Source organism: Mauremys mutica, chromosome 1, assembly GCF_020497125.1.
Source record: "Mauremys mutica isolate MM-2020 ecotype Southern chromosome 1, ASM2049712v1, whole genome shotgun sequence".
Classification (NCBI taxonomy): Eukaryota; Metazoa; Chordata; order Testudines; family Geoemydidae; genus Mauremys; species Mauremys mutica.
Window position 1 is genome coordinate 90,018,948 of NC_059072.1, and position 21,269 is coordinate 90,040,216.

General features: G+C 43.8%; 1 protein-coding gene across 9 annotated transcripts in view; it reads left to right on the forward strand.

Moving 5' to 3' along the window:
- The window catches only part of LOC123345783 (activating transcription factor 7 interacting protein), a 170,501-nt gene that overhangs the window by 143,816 nt on the left and 5,416 nt on the right, over positions 1–21,269 (forward strand). For 8 of the 9 annotated variants that reach the window (XM_044982859.1, XM_044982881.1, XM_044982866.1 and 5 more), the window contains 3 exons: positions 1–79; positions 5,994–6,152; positions 7,399–7,584. In XM_044982859.1, coding sequence (XP_044838794.1) covers positions 1–79; positions 5,994–6,152; positions 7,399–7,584 — 424 coding nt within the window. The remainder of the gene's footprint in view (positions 80–5,993; positions 6,153–7,398; positions 7,585–21,269) is intronic. The other variant, XM_044982844.1, reaches the window with a different exon arrangement.

A 21,269-nucleotide genomic window follows, 5' to 3' on the forward strand; every position in this document is an offset into this window, starting at 1 on the left:
AGTGGGAAGGTCACAGGCAGTGACTCAGGAGGTGTCATTGATCTCACCCTGGATGATGAAGATGATGGCTCTTCCCAAGGTAAGTCAGAAGAGATCCATTTAGCAGTGAGGAAAATTGGGCTAGTGTTAGTATTTCATCCTACCAATTTGAGAAGAATGATCCAAAGAAACAATTATATTTTCACAGCTTTCCAAAGGAACAATGGAAATTTCTAATTGATAAGTGGATTTAAAGTTTTTGCATTTACATTCCTACCTATTGTAAACCAGATACTTAGGCAAGTTAGAATTAACCTTTTAACTAATTTGAGCCTTACAGTTGCAGTATATTGAATTGTTTCCTTAAATCTAGTCACTGAAAAGTCTAATAAAGATTCCTCAAGATAGTCTATAGTATTAGTGCTGTACTGAAGACGTTCCACACAGATACTCATGATGCCTTCACCTGATCTCAGAATTACTTTTCTTCCCCATTTGTAGAAGGTCTTGCAACAATATAGTAGCCTTTACTTCAATAAAATAGCAGTGTAATGTTACAAAAAACCAAGAACAGCTCCCTCCCCTATTCAGGATAGTACAGGAAACATAACTAGGAAGATCATACAACTTCAGCTCTTTGGCTGTGTCTACACTAGAAAACTTCATATGTATAATTCATCACCAATGTTAGGATCAGCGAAAGATGTAACATAGGCACTCAGGTCTTTTTACCACTGTCATCTAATCTTAATGTCTTCAGTTGAGATGTTAGTTAACATTATTTTACAATGTTTGTATTCAAAGCTGCTACCCCGTCAAATTAATAAATTGTAAAAGGAGCCAGAGGGAACAAATGGAGATTTATGTGATGTTTGTCCTAAAGTGGATCACGTTACTGTGGCAACCTGTGCCAACAGATCTTTTCTGCCAGTAAAAGATGGACTTTTTTCACAGCTCCTTTCACTCTAACAACTCAGCTTCACAATATAATCTTGTCATTCTGTCAGAGCCCACTTAATTGGGGTTGCTGGAGGAATTTCAGTGATCCTCAAAGGAAAAATGTGACGTCTTCAAGTCCAATTATAAACTATCTTCTGGTTTGTAAATTACTTCTACCTTCAAAAGCTTTAGTGTCTATTGTAGCTGTCCGGAGAATCCTCTGGCTCCGTCTTTAGACCTTTATGATTTGTCTACAGAATTATTATTAGATTATTTTACGTAGGTTCTTCGTGCTCTGGGGAGTTTTCTCCAGTTGTGCAGGTTTGTGTGTTGTTTTCTGGTGGTGGTTTTCTGTCTCCCCTTCCTTTCTACCAAATCCCCTGACAGAACATTTTATACAACCCCTGATTGAACACTTACACTCCTAGGGAAGGCAAAGGTTCCTTCTGATGGCTCACCCTTTTCCAACAGGAATCTCCCTCCAGCTCATCAGGAATGTGGAAGGAAGTGAATTTTTTCTAGTGCAGGAAAAGCAAGGTTGGCAATTCCCACTAGTTCTTAGCTTTGGTTAAACCTTCTACAATTGTACTGAAAACGGTCAGCACTCTTCTGAACTTTGACTTACAATTGTTGTGATCATATCTACTCATCTGGACCAAGTATTGACAGCTAGACTTGGTGTAAATTCACCCCTGTCCAGGGCTCATTAACATGGCAGACTCAAAGCTTCCAGCCATCTATCTGTGTCCATCCTGTGATGGGCCAATCACCTTTAAAAAATTGACACAGCGTGTGTCTGTTCTGCCTAGGAAAGTCTCCTATACTGAGCAGATGTTTGGTGTGCCTATTATTCTCCACTAAAATGTGTAAGTTGTGAAGGCTATAGGATGAAGCTCCATCATCAAGATAATGCTACCCAAATACTTGAACTGATCCACATTTTTCAGCTGTGTGCCTTGAATAAAGATGGCTGGTGCTGGAGTATTGGAATGAAGTGCTGGTTGGAACAAGGCCTCTGTCTTCCCGAGGCTGATGGTGAGGCCAAAGAACTGGGATGCTTCAGAAAATCTGTCAACGATGACCTGAAGGTCATTATGCCTATGAGCTATCAAGGCACAGTCATCTGCAAAAAAAAAATGCCTCGACGAGAAACCTCTCCAGCATCTTGGTCTTACCATTGAGTCTTCAAAGACCAAAGAGGGAGCCATTGAGTTGATACCAGATGTATATCCCCTGATCCCAAGTCCCTTTTGGCATGGCTGAGAACACAGGTAAAGAACAAGTTGAACAGCACTGGTGCAAATACGCAGCCTTGCTTCACTTCATTTGAGATTTCAGATGCGTCAAAGTCACCATTGGAGAGCACTTGCACTGTCATGTGGTCATGGAGCAGACAGATGATTTGTATGAACCTTCTTGGGCAGCCCAGTTTATGCATAATAGCCCATAGATCCTCTCTGTTGACTCTATCAAAAGCTTTGGTCAAATTGATGAAAACTGCATATAGTTCCATGTTCTGCTCTAAACTTTTTTCCTGGACCTGCCTTACGACAAAGATCATGTCCATATACCATGACCCTGGTCTGAAACCACACTGCATTTCTGGCAGATTCTCCTCAGATATGTTTGCAATGAGTCTGTTCAGTGGAATACCAGCTAGTATTTTCCCTGCTGTACAAGGAGAGAAATGCCTCTGTAGTTTCCACAGTCAGCTTTGCTGCCTTTGTTTTTGAACAGTGATACAATAATAGCATCTTTGGAATCTTGTGGCATTTCTTCTTCCTTCCAGATGCTACTCAGAATGTCATGAAATACCTCAATAGCCTTTTGGCCTTCTACTTTGTACGGGTCTGCTGGAATACCATCCTTTCTGGATGCTTTGCCGGAGTTCAATTGTTTAATGGCTTTGATGACTTCTTTAACTGATAGAGGGAGGTCGAGATCCTCTTTGATAAGGTTCTCAGGTAATTAATCAAGGACACCCCAATCAACTGTGGATGGTCTATTGAGTAAACTATTGAAGTGTTCAGCCCCTCTCTGTACAATTCCCTCCTTGTCATTGATGAGGGTTATGCCATCTTCCAACTTCAGGGGAGCTGTGCCAGATTTAGATGGTCTGTAGACTGCTTTGAGAGAGGGTCAAAGAACATCCTTGCCTTGGTTTTATCTGCATAATGCTGAACTTCTGCAGCTTTCCTCTCCCACCACTCATCCTGCAGTATCACCACTCATCCTGCAATCTCCTCAGTTCAGACTGGCCATTGCTCTGTAGGTAATTAAACCTATCTTTCTTTGAGATTTGAGATTTCATTCTGCCATTCAACAAATGTTTTCTGCTTGTCACTTAGGAGTTTGGAAATATCCTACTTGTTCTCATCAAACCAGTCCTGGGGTACCCTTTTCTTTGGCCCCGGCACTTACTTAGCTGTGTCAATAATCACATCTTTGAACTGGTTCCATTTTTCTGTTGGGTTGCTGTGATTGTAGGGCATTAAAAAAGCTTATCAAGTGACTGCTGAGACTGCACCTCATAGTCTGTGCTTGAGCTTTGCTATGTTGAAGTCTGTTCTGTTGAGCTTGTGGCGCTTGCACTGTGAGGGGACTATATGCAAGCTGAGCACTGCTCTTACCAATCTGTGGTCTGTCCAGCATCCTGCGCCACGTGTGGCTCTGGTAATTCTGACATTGCGGATGTCTCGTTGGCGGGTGATAACATTGTTGATCGGGTGCCATTGTTTAGACCGTGAATGCATCCATTTTGCCTAAAGATGGTGTTAATGATGAGCAGATTATGGTCTGCACATTTATGCAAGAGGAGGAGTCCTTTGCTGTTCATCTTTCCAACTCCATGTCATCCTATCACACCTCTCCATTCACTGCTGTTTCTACCAACTCTAGTGTTGAAGTCTTCCAGCAGGATGAGCATGTCTCATGCAGAGGTTAATCTGAGGATGAAGTCCAGGTTAGAGTAGAACTGCTCCTTGCATTCCTCTGTGCTGGTCAGTGTAGGCACATAGACACCAATGACAGTGACATGCCGTAAACGTTTCCGGGGGAATTGAAGTTTCATGAGCTGTTCATTCAGCCCAAAAGGGAGGTCAAGAAGTTGTTTCACGAAAGGCATTCTTATTGCAAATCCAACTCCGTGGATTCTGTCTTAATCCTCAGTTTGTCCTTTCCAAAAGAAAGTGTAATCACCTCCTAGCTCACTGATGGAACCTTCTCCAGCCAGTCTAGTATCACTCAGTGCTGCAAAATCAATATTGTAGCAGATGAGTTCTTTGGAGATAAGAGCCATTCCTTTCTCAGGCCTTCATGCATCGCCTCCGTCCATAAGCATGCTGACATTCTATGCTCCTAGAATGAGTCTTTTCTTCTTTATTGGCTGGATGTTATGGGGCAGGCAATGTGTAGGGCACCTTTTCTAACCCCTTCCCTTAAAAAGGGTGAGCAGTGCTACCCTAAAAAGGGCTTCTCAGTTGCCTAGGATGTTGCCCTGGGGATGGAGCTGAACAGCCACTAGTCCCCAGGCCGTCTAGTTATGTCCTAGTTGTTTTTTATGTCTAACTCACATAGCTCTGTGATTAAAACAAGACATACGTATATTTAAAACTATTTCAGTTCATCTTTAAAATCAACTTATATTGAACATTTTATCTTCCAACGTTTGATTTTAGGCCTTCAAGATTTTATTTCCTGGTAACCATCTATGACATCACTCCCAACTAACATTGCTTACTCTGATCTTGGGCCTCAGTGATATGTAGGGTGACCAGATGTCCCGATTTTATAGGGACAGTCCTGATTTTTGGGGCTTTTTCTTATATAGGCTCCCACACCCCCTGTCCCGATTTTTCACACTTGCTGTTTGGTCACCCTAGTGATATGTCAGAATGGGATTCTCTGTGTGCTGTTGAACTGAATTAGTGGCTGCTAGGAGTGCACTTGTCATCCCAGGTCTTTTGAGTGAGCCCCATCAAGGCTTTCCTCAGTGTGTTTGTTTGTGTGGCTTTTTATCTTTACAGATTCTGTTTTTTGTTTTCCTGGTGTTTTTTCCCTTTACCGCAACTGAAGCATCTAGGTGGAGATGTCTTGCCGCTTCCTTGTTAACCTGCTTGTGGACAAAGGAATGCAGTAGAAATGTGATTTATCTTGCTTTTCAGCCTAACTTGAAAAATTATTTCAAGTTCTCACAAGCTGGTTGAAGAGAAAAGCCATTGCTAAGGCTGCATACACAGATCCCCATCACTGCAATAGAGCAAAGTAAGCAGCATCTAAGTGCAAGAAAAATCATTCTGATAAGCAAATTCGATGGAATTCAGAGAAAAGCAACAGGAATTAATTGTGGGCTGGAGGAGTTGACTTACAAACAGAAAACAAAACCAAGGCCTGGTCTACACTTAAAAATTAAATCGACCTACCTATGTCATTCACGACTGTGAAAAATGTTGTGCCCTGACTGCTGTAGGTCAGTGCCACTGACCTATAGCCATAGCTGTGCCACTGTAGTGTAGACATACCATTAAGTGCTGATTAAGTTGGGGAGAGAACATATGTGTCTGCAAGTATTAGGTGCAAACATCAAAGTAGAACAAGAATTACTTCGGGAGGTGCGCAGCATTATTCCTATTAATAAAGGGATGAAATTAAGGAAAACAGTGCCTATGCTGAACATAAAAAATAAGACCTAACAATCATTGTTAGTCCATGGAATAGTCTTTAAAGGAAGTAGTTGAAGGCCTATTGCTTGAGCCATTTAAAATTAGAAGAGATATGGCATTAGCACAGTGTTTCATGAACTTTGGTCCCTGAATCACAGTGGTCTGCCCAGTCTTTCCTGAGAGTAGCAGAATGAAACGTAAAAAAACAGAGAGATTGGGCTGATGGAAGATGGGTCCTTTAGGGCATCTTTTATATGTTGGTTTGTAGAATGAAAAGGTGGAAGAACCACCACACTAGCAAGCATGCTGTAGGACAACATTGGTTTGGGGGTGGCAGGGGAAGGGACTGGATGACCCAACAGGCCTTTTCAATCCCTATTTACTATTGTCTACAATTTCATTCTGTTTTTGAAGCAGATGCCAAGAAGCAAAATCAGTCGGGTGTGTCTGGAATGGGTCTATCCTCCCAGCCCTTGGTTCGCCCACTGCAGCCTTTACAGGCGACTCCTCTGCAGCAGACAGGTGTGCCAACAAGTGGGCCTTCCCAGACTACCATACACGTACTACCTACAGGTAACTTCATTTTGTATAGTGCTGCGAATGTGGCGATTAGCTTCCAAAACCTAGTGCCATTCGGTCTCTTGGTGTTAGCTTTTTGAGATGACTGTACAGACCCTGTTTTTCAGCAGGTTTTTCATCTTTTTAGTGCCAGCCAGACCTTCCTAACCTCTTTGGGTTCTTCCAAAGCTGTAGAAATTGAAATTTTTTTAAGCAGAGAAAGGTGGATGAGTCTGTCTGGAAGGGGCTAGATGGCAGAATAAGCTATTGTCCTATAAGCTATGTCCTTCTGGGAATCATAGAATAGATAGAGCAGTCCTATTGGATGATCTAGTCTGTCCCTCAGCCAGGACAAAATTGCTCCTCACAATCCAATAAAGAAACATGGTCCACTGAATAAGTTACTTCTAGAAATTATTAGCAATGTTGTTGGCTATCCAAGGAGAGTTGGAGGGGCCACCGAGGTGCCAGCTGCCCAAGGGAGGGGGTTGTTCTGGCACTGGGAATCTGCACCGGCTGTGGGGTTTGAATTCCTGAAGGGACTGTAATAGCACAACCACTCACCCTAGTACCTCGCTAGTTAGTTCTTGGGCAGCTCTGGTAGCTAAGCTGCTGTGGAAGTCCCTCCATCCCAGGGTGAACTTTCTCCTGTTAGCAGCATGACTTCAAAAATTAAAAAGTTATAAGGGAAACATAGGTCTTTCTTTCCCCTCCACCCTGATAGGTGACTGTTGAAGACCAATTAGACCTGATGTTATCCAATCACTGAGAGCTGTCTAGTGAATTCTGCTCTGTTGCCCACTGTTTGCTAATAATGCCGAAGCACACTTACTACCTAGGATTTTCTATATTATTCCTTATAGTTTGGATACTATTTAGTTTTTGCAGAGGAGATTTAGTAATAGTAAAATGTGTGTGTTTTTTTTAACCATGTTAAGTAAGTATTTACTATTTAACCATGAACTGTATCTCTTGGATATTAAATATTTGTGTTCTCTGTTTATCTAAAATTTGTATATTTTGGCATTTCTACATTATATGAAATTTAACACACATACTTCAGTTTTGCTCAGACCGCATTCCTCTATATCCTCCTTAACCCCTTAAAAGTAGATGCACTTAATGTAATGTTTCATAGAGACTGCTTTTATTTTTCATGGCTCACGTGGATCAGTTGTCGAAAATGCCTGCATTCTGGAATGGGGGGGGTCTCAGTTTTAATCCTTTTGACTCCAATTTGTGGTCCTTTTTATTTTTCCAGCTCAGACAACAGTGAATGTAACGCATCGTCCAGTGACTCAGGGTGCTGCTAGGCTTCCCATACCGAGAGCCCCTGCTAACCACCAAGTGGTCTATACTACCCTTCCTGCACCACCAGCTCAGAATCCAGTGAGAGGTGCCGTCATGCAGAGCCCTGGTTTAAGGCAGGTCAGCCCACAGAGTGCAGGTAAGAGGTCTTTTTTCATGTATATCCTAGTATTGTGGAGATTGATAATATCAGGATGCTCATTTGATGCCCAGATACCTCTCACAATACTGTGCAGAGTTGTGGGGTGAATTCTCAGCTTATGAAGACATGAGAAAATCTCAGGTCAGTAAGATCATGGGTCTTTGAAAACATTCCTCACTCAGGCATGTGGATGAGGAAAGGCTGGATAGGTATCTCCTCAAACAATGACACTAGCAGCCATGCACTTCTGGGTGATTTGTCCAAACTATGGATGAGCATATAAGGTAACTCAACATCTGACATGCACCAATCTTGTAAAAGTGCGGTGCTAGGGAAGTGGGGAGAGTCTTTTATTCTTATGCAGTAAAATTCTTAAACCCATATAGTAAGTCAGACATGGCTTGCCATCAGAATGCTCAGTTTCAGTGTAATTCCGTAACAACCTGTTGTGTCTCATACTGTGTTTTTGGACCCTGTTCCAGTGAGATTTATCTTTGGCTTCATTTACCCCTGTATATCTCCAGGGAGCTGAGATTTCCCACCAATCACAGCATGAGCTATGATGCATGCTGGCTGTAGATGTCAACTCAGTACTGTGAGAGCTTGGTTCATATTTCCCCCAGCAGAAAATTCTTTTCTTGTCATGAATGGTGCATGTCAACCATAAAGTGCTTAAACTCATGCAACAATTCAGTGCTAGATTAATTGCTATTTATAGTTCCTCTTTTATCATTTCCCTCCCTTCCTCTGCTATGGATGGTTTCTACACTGACAAGCATAAATGACCACATTCACTAGTTGTCCTGAGAATGAGAATAGACTGATACCTCTGCAAGACTGCTTGTTCCATAGCCCCTGCTATATACTGCCTCAGGATGCTGTGTGCTTGAATAGTATGTGACTGCACACCATGCCTTTGTGCTGAGTTAGTTGATTCACTGCCCTAGCTTTAAAATTAGATTTTTTGGCAGATAGAATACCAGAAAAGACTATATATTTCTCTTGCAAAAAAGCCTAAACAGTGTGTGTGTGTGTAATACATGACTTGTGGCTGTATTGCCTCAGGCTGTGAGTATATCACATTGCACTAGCTAAGCAGTCTGGTCAGTGCTTGGGAGCTCTCCACAGAAAGTCAGCATCTGCAGGAAATGCTGTTCTTCAAATGTTTCTCCATAGATATTCCACAGTTGGTGCGCATGTACCCAGTGCACTCAAGTTTGGATTATTTTGGCCATTAGTGTCCATTGGGGACCATACTTCCTCCTGAGTGTCTTCATGCTTCCAGGCAAGGCATGAAAACCGCAGCCACCCTCACTTCCGTCTCGACGCCCATGGCTATGAGTCAGAACTTGCAGCATCCAAGACTCTTTGCTCACTGTGCAGTCTACCCATTCTTTTGTAAATAATTGTAAATAGGTAGGTACTTACTCAGTGTTAGTTTAGAGATTTTTTGATAATGTTTCTCTTAATCTGTGACAAAAACAAAACCTATTTGTTTTTGACTGGGGGTTTGTCTACACAGCAACTAGACATCCGCAGCAATTTGAGCTCACAGGGTTTGGGCTGCGGAGCTGTTTAATTGCTGTGTAGACTCTGGGACGCTCCCACCTCACAAGGTTCTAGAGCCTGGGCTCCAGCCTGAGCCCAAACATTTACACAGCAATGAAACAGCCCTGCAGCCCAAGTCCCACAAGCCCAAGTTGGGGGCCAGCAGCAGTTGTCTAGTTGCTGTGTAGACATGCCCGGAGAATTTGTGCCCATGCCAAAACCAGTCATTATGACTGAACCCAAATCTCCAAGATTTCAAAATTTCCTTTTATATGAGGCGGCAGTGCTCCCTAATAATGGGCACACCGGATGCTTATTGTGTCTGGAGGAGGGGCATGTAACAGGCAGATGTCTCACTTGTAAATCTTTTTCTAAGAGAACCCCAAGAACCTGGAAACTCAGCTGAAGATGTTCCTGTTGGAGAGGTTGATATATCCCGCTTCAGATTCCTGAGCACATAGTTTCAAAAAGTGCTCCTGCCAACTCTTCTGCTCACAAATATGAGACAACCACTTCAAAAGCTTCATCCCTCATTAACTGGTAAAACCGAAGAGAACGGGGGGAAAAAAGAGCACCAATCCCACAAAGGGAAGAAATGTAGGTGTCTTTCATCAGATCCTTCCTCAAGAGGCCACAAATCACCTCAAAAAGGGTAGCTCAAGGCACCAGAATGATCCCTCTGGCACTCATTCAGGCACTGGTCCTTGTGCCTTTCGACCCCCTTTCTTGGTATCACAGAAGTCACCTGGAACCAACCTCACAGCCCCAAGGCTCCTGGTATTGATATCTCTGATTCTGACTCTCCTGCTGCTGATGTCATCCACTCACCTGACTACAATAGCAGCAACTAACTATACCCAAATCCTACACATTGTCAAAGGACCTCATGGTCTCTTTGGTACTGGACTTCTCTTGGTGAGTGGTAGCGAAGGCACCTCTTCCAGCACCAACTGCTGTTCTTACACAGGTTTTGATCAGAGCACAGTGTGTGGGTATTCACAGCACTCTAGCTGGAATGGTTTCTCATGTCCTGAGGGACTCTTATTGTCATCCCCAGGCTCTGCTGATAGTAGGGAGGAGACACCAGTTCATTCTCTGGATATTCTGGCTAATACACGCCACAAATGGCTGATTTTTATTACCCCCAGACATAAGACCTCAGAGGGATGTTACCTCTGGAATCCACTCCCATAGCCATCCATTCAGTATGCCTATCCTTGGCCTTAGTGGGCAATATGGGCACTTCATCAGGTTAGAATACTAGTGGCAACATCCCAGTACAGGGATAGATCCCCTTACCCACCACCTCACAAGGGGTTATTAAAGGCAACTCAGTGTCCACTCCTGCCAACCAAGCAGACTGGTCATGGCTCTGATGAGGAGTTACAGATGCAGGACCACCCCATCCTGGCACCCATCGCATTGTCATCTGCCAATGAGGCTGTGGTACCCATACCACAACCACAGATGACCACAAGATGTTCCAGGACTTGTAGGATGGCTCAGACTGGAGTATCCAGTGGAACTGGTCTCAGAAAAATCATACACGCTCCTGGAAATCCTTCACCCCTCAACCTGAACGATTTGCAGTGCCCATCAATGAAGGGCTTTTAGCACCACCTAAGTTGCTCTGGCAGGTGCCCACTGCTTTGGTACCAACATCAAAATAAGCAGATCATTCCTACCAAATGCTTTCCCAAGGCTTTTAGCAATTTTACACTCACACCTGGGTCATTGGTTGTTGCAGCACCTAACAAAAGGTGTAGCCAAAGACAGCAGAAAGCAACACCTTGAAGCAAGAAGTCCCAGGAACTAGATTTATTTGGGCAGAAAAATTATTAAACATCTAGTCTTCAAATGCAAATCACCAGTTACTAGAGCATCTTGGTGAAGTACAGTTATTTAAATTGGGACTCCATCTCTTAAGTTCATCAATAGGTTTCCTCAAAGTAGCAGAAATAAGTTTGTGCCCCTGATTGCCGAAGGTCAGCTTGAGGCACTTGCATCGCTCTGTGGCGCCCTTGATACTGCTGACAGCATGTAGCTCCATGGCTACCTCAATTGCCATGAGGAGATTTTCTTGGCTCCAATCGGCAGGAATCCCTGAGGTACGAGTTACAATTGAGAATCCTCTGTTTGAGGGATGTGAACTTTTTAATGTAAAGACTCATGAAGCTTTACACTGAAGGACGTGAGTGATGCTGAGGTCCCTAGGAGTCTGTAGAGGGCTAGTCACTGGTATGGTTATGAAGTGTATGAGTCTTGGGTTCACTCTTCAGGATTCCCTGGAGAGGTGCAGAACTCTATAGAGGATTTACTGATTGACAAGTCAAACTTTTTCAGTGAGAAAACTGATGAGCCTCTACACTCGTTGAAAGACTGTAGATGGACCCTTCACTACCAGGGAATTTACGCTCTGGCCCCAAAGAGAGAACACCACAGGCAAGTATATAGGCCAAGCCTGCTCCTGCCACAAATATTCCATCACCAGTGCCCAGCTAAGCCTCTCTGCAAGAGTTCAAATACCTTGATTTTCATCCCCCTCTACTGCCACGACCTTCACCCATGTGCTAAGGGCTACTTTTGATGCCTCAGTCAAGAACTGACTACCTTTATTGACGCCAACCACTTCTGTCTCCCCACTCCCCATCCCCAGTCTTTGGGGGCCTTCTCACACTTTTTGCCTACAACTGGAACTCGTATCACAACAGGCAAGTAGGTTCTAGAAACCATGCACCATGCTTTCTCCATCAAATTTCTCTCCCTTCCTCCCACAAACCTCCTTCCCAGCCTCTCTCCATGGACCGCTCTCACAAGGAGATTCTTTGGCAAAAGGCAGAGCTTCTTCTCTAATGAAGGGCGGGCAGTAGAACAAGTGCCATCTCAATATCAAGGGAGAGGGTTCTATTCCATATGTCTTTGTCCCAAAAAGTGATGGGTAGAGACCCAGTGAGGACCTTCAACAACTGAACATCTTTATTCGAAAGCCAAAATTCAGGATGGTTACACTAGCATCAATAATCCCCTCCCAACAGGAGGCAATGTGATACACATGACTCTTCGTATGAAGGATGCCCTGTTTTCATGTAGATATTCATCCTCCCCACAGAAAAAATTCTTCGTTTCCTGGTAGGTCAGGAACACTACTGGTTCAGAGTCCTTCTTTTTGGACTAGCAACAGTCCCAGAGTATTCATGAGGATGTTATCTGTGGTGACAGTCCAGACAAGATGTCATGGCTACTTAGTCTTCCCATACTTGGATGACTGGCTCCTAACAGGTAGTTCCAACCCAGCAACCGGGACAAGTCAGCAACTGTGTTCCTGCATCTTCTAGCAGCAGTGTCTGTATGAACAAAGAAAAGTCCATTTTGACCCCCTCCCCCCCATATGGCCAATAAACTTTATTGGAGTGACATTGGTCTCCATTTCAGCAAGAGCTTTTCCCCTCACAAAGATTTCAATCAATGAGCAATCTGATAACACAGGTTACTTGCAAACCAAAAACGACAGTCAAAGTATGCCTTTCCCTACTAGGCCACATCTCCTTGTGTATTATGTGACACCATTCGCCAGACTTTATCTACACTGCCTACAGGCCTGGCTCCGGTTCATCTATTCACCAGACATGGATCACGTGAACACCAGAGACTGTTCCTGCCATAATCATCTCTTCTTTCACATGGCGGTTGAACCCAGAATGAGTGCAAATGGGAATCCCCTTCATGACTCCCACCCCCAGTGCTACCCTCATGACAGACCCATCTCTTCTAGGATGGGGCATTCACCTGAACAACCATACCACGGTATGTGGACACCCCCTAGAAGGCCAGGCTGCACATCAATCTGCTCAAAATGAGAGCAGTCTGCCTGGCCTGTCAAGCCTTTCTCCCACTCATACATTCACACCATATCCAAATAGTGTCGGCCAACATCATCAGGGTCTTTTATGTAAAACAAGCAGAGTGGAGCTGTCAGGGTTCCCTCCCCACTCTGAACTCTGGGGTACAGATGTGGGGACCCACATAAAAGACCCCCTAAGCTTATTTCTACCAGCTTAGGTTAGAAATTTTCCCAAGGCATAAATTCTTCCTTGTCCTTGGACTGTGTCCCTGCCACCACCAAGTGAGTTAGACAAAGATTCAGGAAAAGGACCACTTGGAGTTCTTGTTTCCCCAAAATATCCCCTCAAGCCCCTTCACTCCCTTTCCTGGGGAGGCTTGAGAATAATATACCAACCAAGGTGAGCACAGACCAGACCCTTGGGTTTTTAGAACACTAAAAACCAATCAGGTTCTTAAAAGCAGAACTTTATTATAAAGAAAAGAAGTAAAAGAAGCACCTCTGTAAAATCAGGATGGAAGGTAATTTTACAGGGCAATAAGATTTAAAACAGAGGATTCCTCTCTAGGCAAAACTTCAAAGTTACAAAAAACAGGAATAAACCTCCCTCTTAGCATAGGGAAAATTCACAAGCTAAAACAAAAGATAAGCTAATACATTTCCTTGCTATTACTTACAATTTTTGTAATCTTGGATGCTTATTTCAGGTAGGGTTTTAGGAGATAGTTTTTCCTGCCCTGGTCCCTCTCTGTCCCGAGAGAGCACACAAAGAGAGCACACAAAAAACCTCCCCCCACAGATTTGAAAGTATCTTCTTCCCTTATTGGTCCTTTTGGTCAGGTGCCAGCCAGGTTATTTGAGCTTCTTAACCCCTTACAGGTAAAGGAGGGATTTTATGCTACCTGTAGCTGTATGTTTATGAAAGAAGCAAAATCCCTTCCCCTCTGCCTGGAATTGGTGCATTAGAAATCACATCACTATCCTAGCCACATACTATTAGGTGTTCAGTGTTCTCTAGCAGACAAACTCAGCAGGAACTTCTCTGAAGACCATGAGTGGAAATACACAACTCTGTCCTGAGCAAGATACTTATTCAGTGGGGGACACTCTAATGGGATCTCTTCACATCGCAAACAGGAAACTTCCCCTGTACTACTCCAGGGTAGCTCTCCTGTTGTTATACAGACCAACTCAGATGTCTTTCCTCCTATCCCTCTGCTACCACATCCTAGACCCTTTTGGTTACTGGAACTTCTGAGACTGTCAACCCATCCTCCTATCAGGATCTGTCCCTTCCCAGATTTTGTAACTCAAGAAGACTGCAAAATCAGATACCCCAGTCCAGACCCACTTCACCTCACTGCCTGGTTTTTGAATGAGCATCAGAACTAGAACAATCATGTTTGGGAGTTGTCCATGTCACTCTTACTCAGAGTAGGAAAGAGTCACCCAGCAACTGTTACCTAGCTAAATGGAGATGCTTCTCTGCCTGGGCACAGCACAATCACTCTTCCTCAGAATCTGCAGATAGCCTAGTCATTTTAGATTATGTCCTGTCATTGAAGAACTTGGGTCTTTCTGATAGCTCACAGCAGGTTCATCTTGCAGCGATCAGTGCCTGCCTTCCTCCACCGAACAGGTGTTCCATTTTCACTCGCCCAGCAACAATTAAATTCCTAGTCAGGACCTTTCTGCCAATGATCAACCCTACGCCTCAATGGGACCTCAATCTCATCCTGTCAATACTTACCAGACCACTATTTGAACCTTTGGCCACATGCTCTATGTCCCACCTTTTCCCTGAAAATTGCATTTTTAGTTGCTGTTATAATAGAAGGGTGAGCAAGGTGGGAGCACTCTTGGTTGATCCACCAGATATACCGTTTTTCATAAAGAGAAGGTTTTCCTTCACTTTCATCCTAAATTGCTCTCTCAAGTAACTTTTGAATTCCATGTCAACCAACCTATCTGCTTACCTCTTTTCTTCCCAAAACTCCATGCTTCTGTTGATGAAAAAAGTTCTAATTTCCCAGATGTCAGATGTGCCCTGGCATTCTACCTGCAAAGGACCAAACTAATTAGAAAATCACCAAGACTGTTTGTCACTATAGCAGAAAGGTCATGAGGACAAGCAATATCTTCTGAGACCCTCTAAATATATTTCTGGTTGCATTATCATGTGCTACTAATAAGTGTATGTATGTGCCCCGCAAGGGGTTAGGGCACACTTCATAAGAGTACAAGCTACTTCCACAGCATTTTTACAGGAGGTACTGATAGTGGACATATGTAGAGTGTCTCCCTAGAGTTCTAGTCACACATTCATAAAACATAACACACTAATTCAGTCCCCACAGCTGGATCTGCAGTGGAGGCTTGAAGTTCTTTGAGCATCTTTACTGACTGCATCCTTGCATTGCCTCCCCTCCAATCTGAATATTGCTTATCAGTCATCCACATAGGGACCAGCACTCAAGAAATGGAGGTTACTTACCTGGTAACTGGAAGTCTTTCATGATGTGTGCTCTCTATCTGTATTCCACTACCTGCCCTTCTTCCCCTCTGCTTCAGATCTTATTGGATTTGTGGTAAAATAAAACATCGGAGAGGCAGACGTTGGCCCGCACTGCCCTTACGCCCTCGGTCTGGAGCATGAGTCGTCAACTGCACATGTGTGGGTCAATGGACACTCCTTATTAAGAAAGCCAGACTCTGGTACAGGGCATGCATGCGTACCCCCATGTGGAAAACAGGTAGAGACCATATGTTTCCAAGAACTTCCCATTACAGGTAAGTAACCTTCATTCCTGTACAAATGCAAAAACACTTTAAGTGTGAACCACAGCAAAGACAATCATTTTATACCCAATAGAGACAACCTGAACCACCCAAGAAGTGCCAGAAGTTTCAGAGGAAGAAATTGTCTGCTGTCTTCTCACCAGCTTCAACATCATCAAGGCAGAATGTTTGACTCTTTGGTCAGGAGTAGCGTACAACTTCTATTGCATTTTCTTATTATATCCCCTCCATATGAGAACAGTTTATTTCATTTTTGTGAAGTCTGGAACACCATCCCTAAGGTCCTGTAAATCAGAGGTGGGCTATTCTGTCCAATTCCAGTCTCTCCCCAACACCCACCTTCCTCAGTCCTTTTAAGGGACCCCTCTCCCAAGAACTGATGATTGCTACATCAGAGGTGCAATCACTTCTAAATCTGGAAGCAGTGGAAGAAGTACCTCAATAATATAGGGGGGAGAGAGAGGTTTTACTCCCATTACTTTGATTTCCAAAAAGGAAGGGGGCTGGTGCCCTATTTTGGTCCTGAGCCAATTGAACACCTTCATTCACACTCTGGTTCTTTGAGTATCATCCCTATGGGTGCTCCACTTCTGGTGTACATGCACCCTGTGCACCTTTCGTTGGAGATTTTCAGTAGCAATGTCCGTTTGGCCTGTGCATGCGCCCTGCCCTATACTGCCTTATGCCCCATACTGCGGCTATATAGGGCCAGCCGGGCGAACTGCCTTCAGTTCCCTCTCAACCACCTTGGCTTGAAACAGAGCATCTAGCCATGCCAGCTTTGCTGTTCATTAAGCTTGCCTTCCAGTATAGTTTAGCCCTTGTCAGTGTTTAGTTTTATTTCTTTCATTTAGAGGGTTTTTATTTTATTCCCTCATTTTTCCCCTTCCTACCCTCTGGGGAGGAGGCCCCTTTCTTCCATTACAAAGATATGCCAGGATTCAAGCATTGTTTCACTTGCCAAGACACTATCCCTGTCAGTGATGGACATTCCCATTGTATTCACTGTCTGGGGGACAAGCACACCCCTTACTGTAATTTCTGTGAAGCTCTCAAGAGCAATGCTAGAAAAAATTGAGAGATCAGACTCAGACTGCTCACGATGGCATGCTCTTTGTCCTGCCTCTAATCCAGGTCAAGGAACCCTCTGCCCATCTACCTCGGCATCACCTTCACCCAGACCTTCGAAGGAGAAATCATCAGAAGTTACTGGGGAGGCCTCTAAGAAAAGGAGCTCCAGCTCTCCTCAGAGAGCCTGCCTCAAAAAGATCTTGGTCTTCGTTTAAACTAACTGTTTCTAAACTCTCCAGTACCAAGTTGGATACTCTTGAGGCTTCAGGCTTCTTCAGTACCAATTGTGGCTCTGAGGTCCTGAGTTCTTCCAAAAGCCACAGTTGCAAACATGCTTCATTGCCTAAACAGTCTTTGGTACCATTTTAGCCTGACCAGCGCAACAAGGAGAAGCTGTCTGCTACTAGCAGGGCAGTACCAACAGACTTTCCTATGCAACCTTTGGTGCCTAGCTGCATGCCCACTTCAGTATCACAGAAGGTTAAATGGCCTTATGCTTCACACTCTTCGAGGCGCTCAGTATCCTTGGTACTGACGTCTTGTACAAGGCATTAATTTAAGTAAATCCTTCATCCAGGTAAGATAATGGAGACGATACCACAGGACTTTAGGTAATCCAGGGATTTGCATGTCTCTGAGCCAGTCTTCTCTCTTAATGGGTACTGAGCTCTGATTGGTACTGAGGAGATCAGTCACTGGAGTTACATATCTCTCCAGTATCGCTGGATTCTCCGCCAATTTCGGAGGTAGGTGGGGCTCCCCCATGACCCCTTTGGACGTTGAGGAAGATCACTCATCAGACTCCCTTGTCTCTATCCAGGATTCCTCTATCTACCATTACTGGGGCTTACTCCCTGATAATTACAGGGAGAGAGACTATTTACACGAGGGACATGCTTCCTCTCCTCCGTGGTATGAACACCAATTAGTGACAGCCCAATGCCTTATGGTCCCCCACAGTGGCCATAATGGGACCTTTTGGCTATTCATTGTCAACAGTTTTCATGAAATCCTACCCTCAGCCTTCGAGACATGCAATCTCCTAATCCTTCTGTTCTTCCTTAATTGCAAGAGGAAACATTTGAAGAACAATGGGCCAGAGCAAATAAGGAAACTACTTCACAAGACATCTTTTCAGGGCCAATTGAGGCCTTGGATGATCATTTCAAACAGTTCCAGGACCGGGTGAAACAGATTGTAGACTCATTGCAGATCCCACTAGAGGAGGTCTGGGAATCGCAAAATAAACTCTTGGGACATTCTGCAAATGTGACCTTCTGTGAGAGTGGCTTTACCCATGAGTGAACCCCTCTTAGATCCTATCAAAACTCTCTCTCACACTCCAACAACTCACCCACATGCAAGAGAGATGATAAAAAGTACTATAGTAACTCCTCACTTAAAGTTGTCCTCATTGACATTGTTACGTTGTTACGTTGCTGATCAATTAGAGAACATGCTCATTTAAGGTTGTGCAGTGCTCCCTTATAATGTCATTTGGCAGCCGCCTGCTTTGTCCACTGCTTGCAGGAAGAACAGCCCGTTGCAGCTAGCTGGTGGGGGCTTGGAACCGGGGTGGACCGGCAGCCCCCTATCAGCTCCCCGCCCCCCTAAGTTCCCTGTGCAGCAGCCGTCCAGCAGGCTACCAATTGCCAGCAGTTCAGCTGTCCCTCCCTCCACTGCCATGTGCTGCCCTCTGTCTTGGAGCTGCTCCCTGAGCTTCCTGCTTGCTGGGGGGAGGGAGGGAGGAAGGGGGCTAATATCAGGGTGTCCCTCTCCCTCCCTGCTCCTGCACCCCACTTACCCCATCTCCATAGAGCAGGGGAGGATACACGACAGGGCTCAGGATGGAGGGAGCTTCCTGGCAGCAGCTGTGTCTCAGCTTGCTGATTACCTTAACTAGGCAATGTACTTAAGAGTGGGATCAGCATACTTAAAGGGGAAAGGCACATCTCTCTCTCTCTCTCTCTCTCTCTCTCTCTCACACACACACACGGTGTGTGTCTCTGTCTCTGTCTGCCATGCTGTCTCCTCTCCCTCCATTCGTGCTGCCTTGTAGAGTATGGGGCTACATTAACAACGTGTTAACCCTTGAGGGCTCAGCTGAGTGCTAGTTCATCATTTAGCAGCAAGGCATTCCCTGGGAAATATCCCACCCTCTGACTTCATCACCTCAACCAAGCTTCACAATCATCATTGCTGTGTACAGTATTAAATTGCTTGTTTAAATTTATACTGTGTGTGTGTGTGTGTGTGTAGTCTGTCTGGCAAAAAAAAAAAATTTCCCTGGAATGTAACAACCCACCCCCCCCTTTACATTAATTCTTATGGGGAAATTGGATTCACTTAACATTGTTTTGCTTAAAGTCGCATTTTTCAGGAACATAACTACAACGTTAAGTGAGGAGTTACTGTATGTCCCAGCGAAAGACTCCAAATTTTTGTTTTCACCCCCCACAACCAACTCTTTGGTCAAAGTTGCAAATGAAAGTGGAAGATAGCCCCACTTTAAATCAACCCTGTATGACAAGGACCAAAAGCTCCTTGACCTTTTTGGCCATAAACCTATTTATCCTCAACCCTGCAATTTAGGACAACAGATTACCAGGTATTAGTGGCAAAGAACATTGGGAGCAGATTCAGGCCATCATAACCAAAGGTCAAATATTGGCTAGAACTTTGCTGCAAGCTTTCCTAGATGTGGCTTTCCTAGACAGGCAGAACTGCAGGGTCTCAATGCATAGATGAGATGACAGTGTAGAGAGGATGGGTTTAGTTTTATTAGGAACTGGGGAAACTTTTGGGAAAGGGGGAACCTATTCAGGAAGGATAGGCTCCAACTAAACCAAAATGGAACCAAATTGCTGGTACTTATAATTAAAAAGGTCATAGGGCAGTTTTTAAACTAAGGGCTGGGGGAAAGCCAACAGGTGCGGAGGAGCAAGTGGTTCGGACAGAGACATCCCTTATGGGAGGATCTATTAATGGAGATTCTCTATGTCCTAGTAAGGATGAGAGGATGGAAGATGATAAAATACGGTTAGGATCTGATGAGAAACAGTCAAATGAAAAAGAATCCCATTCAGTTACATCAGGTAATGGTAGACAGCTAAAAAGTGACAAGTTTTTCAAGTGCTTATGTACAAATGCTAGAAGTCTAAATGATAAGATGGGTGAACTAGAGTATCTCATATTAAATGAGGATATTGATATAATAGGCATCACAGAAACTTGATGAAATGAGGATAATCAATGGGACACAGTAATACTAGGGTACAAAATATATCTGAATGACAGAACAGGTCGTGCTTGTGAGGGAGTGGCATTATATGTAAAAGAAAGCATAGAATCAAATGAAGTAAAAATTCTAAATGAACCAAACTGTATCATAGAATCTCTATGGATAGTAATTCCATGCTTTAATAATAATATAGCAGTAGGGATATATTACCAAGCACCTGACCAGGATGGTAGTAGTGACTGTGAAATGCTCAGGGAGATTAGAGAGGTTATAAAAATAAAAACTCAATAATAATGGGAGATTTCAGCTATCCCCATATTGACTGGGTACATGTCACCTCATGACGGGATGTAGAGATAAAGTTTCTTGACACCTTAAATGACTGCTTCTTGGAGCAGCTAGTCCTGGAACCCACAAGAGGAGAGGCTATTCTTTGTTTAGTCCTAAGTGGATCAGAGAATCTGGTCTAAGAGGTGAATATAGCTGGACCACTTGGTAATAGTGACCATAATATAATTAAATTTAACATCCCTATGGCGGGGAAAACACCACAGCAGTGCAACACTGTAGCATTTAATTTCAGAAAGGGGAACTACACAAAAATGAGGAAGTCAGTTAAACAGAAATTAAAAGATACAGTGCCAAAAGTGAAATCCCTGCAAGCTGCATGGAAACTTTTTAAAGACAACATAATAGAGGCTCAACTTAAATGTATACCACAAATTAAAAAACATAATAAGGGAACCAGAAAAGTGCCACTGTGGCTAAACAATAAAGAAAAAGAAGCAGTGAGAGACAAAAAGGCATCCTTTAAAAAGTGGAAGTTAAATCCTAGTGAGGAAAATAGAAAGGATAATAAACTCTGGCAAATGAAGTGTAAAATATAATTAGGAATCTACTAGAATTCTTTGAGGGGGTCAACAAGCATGTGGACAAGGAGGATCCAGTGGCTATAGATTTTTCAGAAAGCCTTTGACAAAGTCCCTCACCAAAGGCTTTTAAGTAAAGTAAGTTGTCATGGGATAAGAGGGGAGGTCGTCTCATGGATTGGTAACTGGTTAAAAGATAGGAAACAAAGGGTAGGATAAATGGTCAATTTTCAGAATGGAGAGAGGTAAATAGTGGTGTCCCCCAAGGGTCTGTACTGGTCCCTGTCCTATTCGACATATTCATAAATCATCT